The sequence below is a fragment of the Liolophura sinensis genome, chromosome 7 (genome assembly GCF_032854445.1).
Source record: "Liolophura sinensis isolate JHLJ2023 chromosome 7, CUHK_Ljap_v2, whole genome shotgun sequence".
NCBI lineage: Eukaryota > Metazoa > Mollusca > Polyplacophora > Chitonida > Chitonidae > Liolophura > Liolophura sinensis.
Window position 1 is genome coordinate 4,793,131 of NC_088301.1, and position 12,376 is coordinate 4,805,506.

Here is a 12,376-nt window from a genome sequence, read left to right on the forward strand (position 1 = left end):
ATGAGTTAGATAAGTAGGCCTATTCTTTGTCCAAAACAAAGTAAAAGTGATCATTTGTTCATAATGATATGTATTCACTATTTAACATTGATATTATTTCTAAGGAAATGTTTGTGTCAGAGTTGTTGTATAATTATAGCCTCTTAACTCACTGTCCTTATATATGAAACTAATTAACTTGTTGCGTGGTAGTAACAGTGACTGCTAGATCTACGATAGTACCAAACTTCTGGGTTTGAAATGGAATTGAGCTTTGGCATTGAAATCCTCAAGAGATCTATTATATTTCAACTGTCGTCAGCAAGAACAACTTCAACCTTCTTAATTCAATCCAAAATGGCATAAAAAAAGTTGTATTTTTATGGCAGGAAACTTTCGTGCCTGAAGCCCAGACTTCACTTAAATTGGTCTCATATCGAGTTGAAGTTTGCAAATCTACGTGAGTCGATTTGTCTGAGAGGTATCAAAGCAGATTCTTCCAAGCCTCACTTCTCGGCAGATATTGGCGATATGTTCTGAGCATATTTTGCTCCGGCCGAAGAGTTGTTAATTTATTCTTCTCATTCAAGTCATAAATAACGTCACCGTGGAAATCCCACAATTTGAATTTGAATGTGTTTATTGTGACCGTTTCGCCCTGTATTGACATCGTCTTTGATTTCTATTATTGACATATTGGAAACATTAAGCAGTCTATGTCATTCTAATTTTCGCCATCTTGACAAGTAAACTGTGAATGTTGCCCTGGTAACTCTTCTGTCTTTGGAGGTAGTTTCAATCAGTCACCAGCAATACAAGAATGCGCGAAATTTGTAGATGCCGTCTTTTAACAGATTTTTTAAATGTATTTATTTATATTTACGGCGAACGGGGAATCATTTTGACATTTAGGCTTAAAAAGAAAAAGTTGACCCAAACATGTTTATTACTTGGGATTTTTTGGGGTCAGTCAGATTAAGGGAAACATTCCCTAGATTACACAGTTTTGATTTGTGAAAAAAAAAAAAAACAAACAAACAAAAACATCTGAACCGAGTTGATCTAACTCACTACATAATCTAAAATACCACGCAACTCCAACAAGGTTCAGTTATGTATGTCCACACATGTAACAGGAGCAGCTTTCCAGTGCTTTACTAGCTGAGCTTCCCTTCAATGCTGATGGTAGAGTTTTGGATGTGGAGATCCAAGTTTAAATCTCACAGATGATCCACAAATTAAATCCTTCTATCATTTCATATACACTTATCATTTCTGGACATGCTGAGGGTAGACCACAACGTATAGCACAAATCAATTACACGTCACTCAAAAACTATAGATATACAAACATATATAGATACACATCTTTATGCACTTTGTTGCTGTGCATAATAACTATATTTTTTAGTCTCGGTGAAAAGAAAAGAAATACTGTAACCTGAGTAACTCGGGAAGAGGAGCAGAAACAGACCTACATGTAAACAGCCTAAGCCTAACGGGTAACTCAATAAAATGAAGTTTTAATCTGAAATTATGAGGACATGGGATGTGCTACTTTAAAGCCACCAGAAATATGATGCCGCATCACTTGTACCCCAAGCACGCATGGTTAGATGGCAAAGCAGGGTTCTTACGCTGAAACAGATGCACTCTGGGATTATGGCCGTCATCTGATTGATCAAACTGATAACATGGCAGCGCTTTTGATTTTCTCAACGTGCGAGATTTTGCTTACTTTGAACAGTGAACACAATAATCTATACATATGTGTGCTCATAAAATACATATGAAGTACACAAGTACTGCCACGTCACAAAAGAAAACGCTGTGTTCTACTGCGATTAGGATCTTCTGTGTAGTTCACCCTTGAGTCTCAAATTGTGCCACGTGAGGCACATTTCAGCTATAAATACATGTATACAGTAAGCTCCCAGAAAAGCACAAAAACACAAGCATGTCTAATACGATAAGTCTGGTAATAAACATTTATTGTGTTGGTTTAGTGTCAGAGGGACAGATCTGGCAGTATATAGAATGGTGAATGGAATACTGAGTCGTGAATGATATGACATAGCATGGTATGACATAATCAGTAACGTATGTATATACAGCCAAAACGGGCCTCACTTAGCACAATTCTCCTCAGGATGAAATATTGAGATCATCAAAATGACTTTCTTCAAACTTACTTTGCTTATTTATTATACTAAGCTTTTCAGTGGATCAACCACAAATCTCATAATGTAGATATGAAGAATATATTTACAGCACCAAAGACAACTCACCCCTCCTGGAATAGTAATATCCGCCTTGCGATTGACCAGGGCCTTGATGATGTCATCACGAGCGTAACACGCTGCATAGTGAGCGGCAGTGCGGCCATCCTGGAACATACAAACAACGACGGATAAAATACATCCTGTAATAGTTAAATGTCACTTGTTACAGAAAGCAATTAAAAGGTGTATATAGGTAATGTTTGCAGTTTAATGTCATATTAAACAATTGATCAATATCTTTATATGACAATGGGGAGTTCCTGAAATTTACTGTGTTTTGGGAAAGAAAAGTCAGTTTTTTCACTCATTTGAGGCATTTAACAATTTTAATTGCTACTGGGAGCAAGCGTTACTTCCAATCTCTACAACGGTAGTTTAATAGCCAAAAATCATTAGCAGGGTTTGCTAGTTTGGACATACTGAGATTATGTGTATAAAAAGATTCTACCTGTACATGTATCTACTACCATTAACTGGTATTTAATAGTAGTAAATTGTTTTGGTCTGAATACATTCTTGTCAACCTTACTCAGGTAATGTGTGGTTGTGTATGAATAAGAAAACACCCACTAAGCTGACGATAAATTACCTACTGTACCTGTTTTATGTTTCACAGCCAAAGGAAAGTGATGTGATGTCATTGCTGACATAGGCCTACATTACCAATTTTATCCACCTCAACATTAGATTGCAATAAATTCAACACATACAAATCCAAAATATAAAGGAATGTATTTTCAGATAGTTTTTAATGTTCATTTTACTGGTAGTGTTTACTTCGTTCTTTTTATGTTGTCTTCCCTTTAATAAGGACCAGGGGTGAGATACGTGTGGCAGGTAATTTAAAGATTTTTTTGCACTGGGGCAGGCCCAGCCAGCATTATCTGAAAGCCCTAGCTCCTTTCACCTTGCAAGTACATGCATGTTATTTTGAAAGTATTTCCAACAAAAATAGACATATAGGTCACAGAGTTGAGTCATTTTAGCCTCAAAAGGACTTCCCAATAATCTATAAATATAATCTACTTCCCCGACAGCCGTGTTAGCTGATGTCGGGGGAAAATAAGAATCCTCAACAGATGTGAGCGGCAAGAGTCATCCAGTTTGAGGGCACTTCAAAAACACAGCTAGCTTGGTCCTTTGAAAAATAGATTAGCCATGCTAGAGCCTTTGTCTTTTAATTTCTTAGTCCTGCAAATCACTTTGAAAATTGAAAATGACTAGAAAAGAATTCTGAAGGAAGCAAATTACGTGAATGTCCAGTGTCCAGAATAACAGACACATCGTTAAGGGTCTGTTATACACGATGTTGCAGAATTGATTGATTGATTGATTGGTGTTTTACGTCGTACTCAAGAATATTTCACTTGTACGAAACAGCCAGCGTTATGGTGGAGGAAACCAGACAGAGCCAGGGGGAAACCCACGACCATCTCCAGATTGCTGGCAAACCTTCCCACAAATGGCCGGAGAGGAAGCCAACATGAGCTGGATGAACTCACAGCAACCGCATTGGTGAGAGGCTCCAGGGTCATTATGCTGCACTAGCAAGCTAACCAACAGAGCCACAGAAGCCCTCAGGTTGTAGAATAAATTTCTGTATTTGTAATTCTGAAGAAATTCTTATTATGTTTCGTGGCTTCTTTTTCTAAAAATAGATTGGAAAAGTTGGAACAACAGGAAAACCTAGCATTGTTCAAATGCAAAATGATATCACACGGAAAATCTAAGCACAGTTCCAAAAGAAAAGCTTTTAGCTTATGGCATGCATAGCAATGTATCAATGTCTGATTTACAGAAGTGATCTGGGTTTTTTTTCAGAGTATAACATATAGCTTTTAACGTCATTTTCATCTTATCATAATGGTGTCTCTTTGTTGAAGGCCTATACCTACAGTTATAACGCAAATCACATTTTAAGGTGCTTTCTCACTGGAAATATTCCATGCAAATTTAGATATCAGATGTATATCTGTGTCCTATCCTGATATAGGGTATTCTCGTGCCTGATCTACAAGCTAATTAATGCATGCATGCTGAAAAATAATTAAGTCATCAAGCATCAATGGGTATTGGCAGCCGGTATAATGTTCCATTTGCATATATAATTAAAGATGGGCATTTACAAAAATATGATATCCCCACCATGCATTACAGTGGGGATGATTAATAACAAAAACATCAAGAGTGCTTATAAACCATGCAAAATTTTGCCAAAGAATATACTCAGCAAGAAACATGATCCTTCACAGATCCTCTCCATCAAGCCATGAGGGTCTAGAGGGTTTAGAGTTTATTGTAAACGTACAGGTTTCCCTGATTATGAGCTTATCTGTACACGTATGATATCAGACTATCCGACACCTATATTTATTGTGTGCATAATAAAGTCAAATAGCAAGGGAATTAAATAACTGTTCACACATCTTCAATAAACGTATTAAAAATTAATCAGTGTAATCATGGTTAATTGGGCAGAAATTTCGTTTTCACATTTATGTTTTATAGGCAATACATGAGCATTCTGTAGTCTGTATGAAAGTGGTATCATATGTATAGCAATTAAAAATTCAGCTTTATTATAATGGAGTTGGTTAGCGCGCTAGCGCAGCGTAATGACCCAGGAGTTTCTCACCAATACGGTCGCTGTGAGTTCAAGTCCAGCTCATGCTGGCTTCCTCTCCGGCCATATGTGGGAAGGTTTGTCAGCTACCTGCAGACGGTCGTGGGTATCCCCTGGGCTCTGCCCGGTTTCCACCCACGGTAATGCTGGCCGCCGTTGTAGAAGTGAAATATTCTTCAGTACGGCATAAAACACCAATCAAATAAATAAATAAATTATTATAATGGGCCTTTGTCTTTGGCTTATGAGCTAAAAGAATTGCATGTCCGAGCAACATGCATACATATGGATTACAATAGGTTTTTTCCTGTTTGTTATTACCATGGCATTATCTATATTTACATGTATAAAAGGGTGGACAGTTACATGTATATATATATGGTTGAAGGAAACTGGAGTATTCTGGGTTAACCACTATGGCTATAACTTGAAGCTGTTGAGGCAATTTCATAAATGTGCATGCATGATGAGTTGATTATATATTGTTGGAAAATAAGTCTGAAGTTCAATGTCTTCAATAATATGGTAATGCCGTGCAAATTAATACTTTATAGCTCCGAGTATACTGACCAATGAACAGAGATAACAATTTACAAATTCCATGTCTACTACTGGGATTGAACCCGCACCTGGTGTGCTAGTGGTTGACAATTGTACATATCTGACTTTAACTGGCTAATTAAATTCAAAGTTTTGTTCTCCTGAATTCCATTACCAAACCATTTTCTACGAAACTACATGTCCACGTATGTAATGCAAAATAAAACATACTTTTCTTTGAATTTGTGACATTGTTAATATGAACTAGTATTATCCATTTATTGTACACATACTTGTAATGTCGGGCTTAACAATTAACAAGTGATATGAGGAGGAGTCATTCAGTGCATGTACATATAGTATGTCTTCTTGTGGCGGGGGCGAGTCCATGCTGTCAAATTGCTGCTGTCACTGAAGTATCATGCTGAAGACGCCAGACACAACACCCTAGCCAGTTACATTATGCTGACACTGGGCCAACTGGTCGTATATCCTTGTTCTAATCTCTTAGTGCTGAGCGCCAAGTGAGACAGCAGCAAGTACAATTTTCAAAGTCTTTGGTATGACCCGACCTGGGTTTGATCCCAGGGTCTCCCAGCTTCGAGGCAGAGGCTCAAACCATTAGGTCACACAAGCATGTTGTTTTCAGTTATTAAAATGGAAGTTAATAACAAACTCTGCTTCACTGGGACATGCAGTAATATACAAAATGGCAAAGCTGTCATTTTTGTTTATTATCAGCCACAGTTCTCAGAATATCATCCACTGATGTTCATTTCCCTATTTCTTCCAAGGTTATCTTTCACCTCCTGGTCGGCTTCCACTGGTGCAGGTGAGTAGTTTCCGGACATGCATGGTATCCAACAGGAAGCTTCATCCTCTTTGCTACATTTTGTCACACGGAATAAGGTTTGTGAAGGTTTGCTCTACATACAGTACACCAGACGATCATCAAGTACATGTATAATGAAGGTTAGCTTTTGTAAACAAAGCAGGAGGACAGCCGAAGAACTGAAGTACTGTCACGTCATGTAAGGCTAACTTTTTTTTATCTTAGAACTACAGACTTTCTTGTTCATGGTTATTCATACAAATTTGAAAACCCTACTTTGTAACCCTGGAAGCTATTCAACACACCCATCAAACTGTGTATGTTTCAAACAAAAGGTTGCTTCTTTGTGATCGCTATTTCACAGAGAATCAGAAGTTTTTACAATTCATTATTAACAAGAGGATGTGACATTGTTAAGAGGCTGTGACATTGTGAAGGGAACTCCCACTGCAATCAATGTTCAATGTTTCTCCTAAGGTGACAACAGAAATCTTGTCTGTGTACTGGCATTTAACAGGTACTCTAGTAGGCATTCTGTGTGTATGATTACCTCTTTTCTCATTATTTCTTTGTTTCTTACTCCATTTATATGACATTAAATCATACATGTAGGTGTTACAGGGTTTTTCAGACCCCTAGCCAGGATTTGAAAGGGGCAAGGTGAAACAGTTATCTGAAAGGGCATGCACCCCGGGCGTAGCGAGCGTCGCTGTAAGGCCGGGTCCTAGGTGGCCGCTGGAAGCTATAGAACCCAGATGCTCTGAGAAACAATCTAAGCCATTTATAGCCATTAAATTTTACCAGAATTTCAGTATATTTCAGTTTTTGTTAGTGTTGAATCCAGGAATTCTTGTAGAGTCAAATCACATGACATTTGAAAACTGAAATTTTGAAGATAAATTTGGAGTAATTACGCCGATTTGATGTGTAAGTGCAAAACATTCAGAAATTCTGAATTTCATTTTGTTTGTAAATTCGTTAAAGTCATCTGTCTTTTTGGAAGAACACCCTTTGAAAGATGCATTCAACCCTAATTTTGCCAAAGGAGTATTACTGCAGTGAATATCAAAAAGGAATCAATCAGTTCAATGAAATGTCGTTTCACAATTTACCCTGAATAATCACTTTCAACTAAAATACTGTCAAGAAAAATATAAAGTGAATACAAGGTTTATTCACTTGAATAAGACTGAATCATGTAGTGTTATGCAGAATTGACATAAAAGATGCCAAAGTCATGGGAAATCCAAGGAAGTCATGGTAAATAATTCACAATTAAATCACTAATATTATATGAGACAGCTGCCCATGTTTTGTTCCCATTTGGAGCATATGTTTTGTGTTTTTGACACAAGGTACAGTATAACATCGCAATGTCAGCTTTGTCCTCATCGCTCCATTCAATTAATTAAAAGCCAGTCAAAATTAAGACTTAGAACACCTTCTTTTCCTATAAAATGTTTTGATTTTTTGGTTTTGATGTTTCACAAGGCACATCAGCAGTAACATTTGCAGCATCCAAGGTATTTTTGATCTCAAATGTTGTTGTTGTTTCAACGTCAGCTGTCCCTGGCCTCTCCGGCTCGGCTACACTGTTTTCATTGGTGACCGTGGCTGGTTTGGTTGACAGCCTGCCCCCGCTTTTCCCAAAGAAATCTACAATTGAATGACAGACCTCGGCTGTTTCGGTTATTTTCCAAGAGCGTTTCTTCACCCGCCTTTCACTTCTTGGCATCTGGCACCACGAGGATGAGTGAATTCTCTATGAAACGGGATTTCTATAAAACACAGCATAGGCCGAAGAGAGTTTTGACAACACCAGAATCGGTAACACCTGAAAGAACTGGTAGATTGTGTAGAGATTTCTCGGTAATGGGAGCTGTCACACTGGAACACTTACGCTTTGTGTGCATGCTTAAAAATCCAGCATGTTTTAGAGGTAACACCACCTCCCACCCCCACCCCGCCTCCAAATCCCTTGGAACTTCATTTTCGCGTAAGTCCCGGGAATGTGATCGAGACTTTAGTACTTCCCATCCTATGCTGGGCCATTAACCTATACTTAGCGATTAGCTTAACCAATACTATCGAAGTTGATTGATAAATACTAGATACCTACATGTAGCCCTAGAATGGCGTTGAGGAGTAAGCGTCAGTTTGAAGATTCTGATTTTATATGCGCTTCGACAGCATGACGCTTCTTGTGAGGCGCGCATGCACAACGCAGCGCCCTCTACCGTTCCACCAAGCTTTTGACAGTGACCAACGCTAGACGGCGCCTTGTTGCGCCACGCGCGCCTCACATCAACAATCGCCATGCCGGGGAGAGCAACTTGAAAGTCGGGATCAAAATATATTAAAATATAGATGTCCAGTGGGAAGAAATCGCCATCAACGATATTTGTTGGTGACTGGGTGGAAACTGAAAGGGCAGCGATATAGGCAATAAAGAACGTAGGCCTACTGATAATGATGCAGCTTTATTTGGAGGTCTGCCATCATCATTCCGAGTTTTGCATAACGGGAGAGTTTTGTGGAGTTGATAAGACTACATATACATGCATCACAATCAACATCTTATTCCATCTTCCATACCAAGGCTAATTGATACCAAGCACCATGTAGGCCTAGTTAAGTCGTTACATATTCCGATAATATTACCTTTACCTCGACCGCGGCATCGTGTGGAGCCTATGAAATATATTGTTCTGAACACGACGGCCATTCTTTTGGCACACCGATATTGCGCTTTCATCGGTTCAATGTTTTCGATCTCATGTCTGTTCATTTTCACAACACTGACTCAATCTAAGATTGATTCCTCAGCGTGGAAAAACAAAGCTACACTGACCTACACGTTGTAAAGCACTAGTATCTTTGTTCACCTCATTGATGACAGGTTGTCGTGAATGTAGTCTGAACAAGAGGCTGATAATGCAGCGCGCTACTTATCTGACATGGCGAGTGTTAACATTTTCCTTTTTCGTCTCTTGACAACAACAACGATGATAGGATCAGAACAGAGTGCGCCCACACTCGACTGTTCGATGGGGCTGAATATTGTGCAGTATGACACGTGCATGCCCCTGTCACAGCACTTTTAAGGTCAAGCTTTGCTATACACAAGGCCAACTCTAGTTTAAAAATTGCAGGCCTACACGCACGTTCTTGCCCAGTAAGTGTTTACAACAGCTTACTCTTTATATAAATAGATTTATTATGGTAGAACCTTAGTGAACTTTCATCGTTATGAAGTATATGTAGTAAGACTTTAACATTCGCATATATACATACCTAGGCCTTTACACGGCAGTAGGACTACCTGACATGCAGAAAATACACAGCACCTAGACACGATCGAGGTGAATCTCACACTGCAGCGTCACAAGATCGTACTTTTACAGGTGGCTGAAATGATTTGTTTTTGACTTTTATTAATATTTACCTGTACTGGACTTACATGTATATAGCCTACACACCCTCCGTAGCCTACGTTGTAATAGTTGGCAAAGTGCCAAACGTTCATACTGTCATGTCATATCGGGTCTACTTATATAATGATAATTAGGCCTATGCCTTGGGTTTATCCATCTCGCAGATTCTAATCTCAAATTTTAAAATAAAGGCAAATGATGACTGTGAGGCCTTATATCACTGAAGGCCAAAGGCAAGGGAGGTAAATGGGTCCATCCACCTGTTTACCTAGAAGCTTTAAACAGCACCCAATTCGGGACCTACACACAACACGCCGTTTTACTAAGCTCACATACATGTAGATTGAGGAAGTGTGCGTCGGATGGAATCGTAATACCGCGGCGTATGTATTGTACGGTACACGTTGTTTCCATAGAATAGCCCGACATATTGCAGAAAAAATGTGTCGTCGCAAGAAAATATTGGGACACGTTACAATGTCAGAACGCCAGATCAAACTTCGTTCCCACTCTTCTACAATATGAACTGTTGGGCACATTCCAGAATATTAGTTGCGCTATAACCTTTTAAACTCTGCTACCTATGTTAACCACACATGCACTGACAGAAACAAATCAATCTACTCCCCAGGCGCTATTTCCACAAATACAAACGTCCGGTTGTCCCCGCTCGAGTAATCATCCATGGCAAGATGCTCTAAGTGACTTGCCAACAATTAGCTTCGGTGTGTGATCATGTGGAACCCAATCCGATGCGGAGAATACAAACTCTGTCATACCACAGTTCGTGCTGTTTAAAATCAAACCCATGTGATGCCAAGCAATTCAATTAAAAACCTATGGAGCGAAATGATAAGCTTCTGTTCTGGCGAGACCGTATTGGATGGTCAATATATAGAGAAAATAATCAATAAGCATAAAGAGAGATGTAGAGAGAAATGATCCTTGCCGAACACCAGAAACTGCATCGTTCAACAAAAAAAGCTACATTGACAACCCTGAGTGCGATTCATTATTTATTGTGGGGCGGCATTTAGTAACTTGTCTCACTTGGATTCGTTAGATGTCATAAATGCTTCGCAGACCCCTAAAGACGTCTTTGATCTCTTTGAATGATAAAAAATTGAAAGGGCGGCCACATGTATTCACACATATGGCACATGGTTTTCCATCAAGCTTTCAACAGTATCAGTGCCAGGAATTGTATAAACTCACAACATGGACCCCGTTAATTGCCACGGTCAGTTTCAAGTAATTGTCCTGTGGTTTTTAAACAATACCATTGTTATTGATGTGTGTTGGCATAAATCTTCTCCCAAAAACTTGATATTTCATGTTTTTGACAGTTGTTAAACACATAGTGAAAATCGGACCTTCGCTATGCACATGACAAACCTCGACTTAAAACCACACGGGTGGTCTCCGTGATATGGTGGTTAGAGTGCTAGCGCAGCACAATGACCCTTGATCCTCTCACCAATTAATGCGACCGCTGTGAGCTCAAGTCAAGCTCATGGTGGCTTCCTATCCGGTCGTACTTGAGAGGAAGTCATCATGCCAGAAACCTGCGGATGGTCGTGGGTTTCCTTGGGCTCTGCACGGTTTCCTCCCACCAAAATGCTGGCCGGCGTCGTATAAGTGAAATATTGTTCAGTACGGCGTAACGCACCAATCAAATAAATAAATACAACCAACAGATATGGATTCGAACTATACCGACCTCAAGCAGTGACCCAGAGCTTTAACCACCTAGGCCATCGTTCTCCTAGCAAATATTCAGTTATGTATGTATGTGTGTTTATTTATTTATTTGATTAGTGTTTTACGCCGTGCCCAAGAAAATTTCACTTTTACGACGGCAGTGAGCATTATGGTGGGAGGAAACCGGGCAGAGCCAGGGGGAAACACACGATCATCCGCAGGTTGGTGCCAGACCTTCCCACGTACGACCGGAGAGGAAGCCAGCATGAGCTGGACTCAAGTCAAAGAGACCGCATTGGCGAGAGGCTCCTGGGTTCCTGCGCCCCGCTGGTGCCTAACCTCTTGGGCCACGGAGGCCCCCATGTATGCATGTATGACGACAAAGTTATTAGGTCTATGTACATACACCATGTCTCCTTGATTTGCTTTTTTGGATATTATTTTAATCATATTTTTGGGCTGAACCACATAGAGAATAGTCACTAAATACACATTATGGTCTTTTAGACAGGCATTGATAACAAAATTTGTTTTTGAAAATAAATAAACTAGCGATAGACATTATGAAGATAAATCACGGGAAGTAGGACAAGAATGAAAGTTGCCTCATCATGCTGTAGATCTTACATAATTTATTTTAATAATAATATTTTTATTCGTTTCTTTTCATACACAGGTTGGTATTTAATTTTTGGTTATTTAAACCTTAGTAAAATTGTTATTGTCTTACTAAAATTTCAGCTCCAAATTAAGTCAGTTAAAATGTACATACGTAATTAAGCTACAACAATCCCGCAACTACTAGGTAATAACTGTACAGGAATGAGCCTGTTACATCGCTAGCACGTATACCCACGAGAAACTGATAAACACAACAGTTTACTTTCCCACTATAGGCATCCTAACAATTATTCGCAACTGTAAAACGCTGTAAGCAATGTATCTACCATTCCCCTGGGCGGAGTTGTTCGAAAGTGTATTAACT

The 12,376-nt window shown here is 39.2% G+C and overlaps 1 protein-coding gene across 1 annotated transcript in view; it reads right to left on the reverse strand.

The window, feature by feature from the left end:
* Positions 1-12,376, reverse strand: part of LOC135470355 (serine/threonine-protein phosphatase 6 regulatory ankyrin repeat subunit C-like) — a 61,352-nt gene that overhangs the window by 33,187 nt on the left and 15,789 nt on the right. Inside the window, exon 3 of the mRNA XM_064749240.1 lies at positions 2,268-2,366. Within this exon, the coding sequence (XP_064605310.1) occupies positions 2,268-2,366 (99 nt within the window). The remainder of the gene's footprint in view (positions 1-2,267; positions 2,367-12,376) is intronic.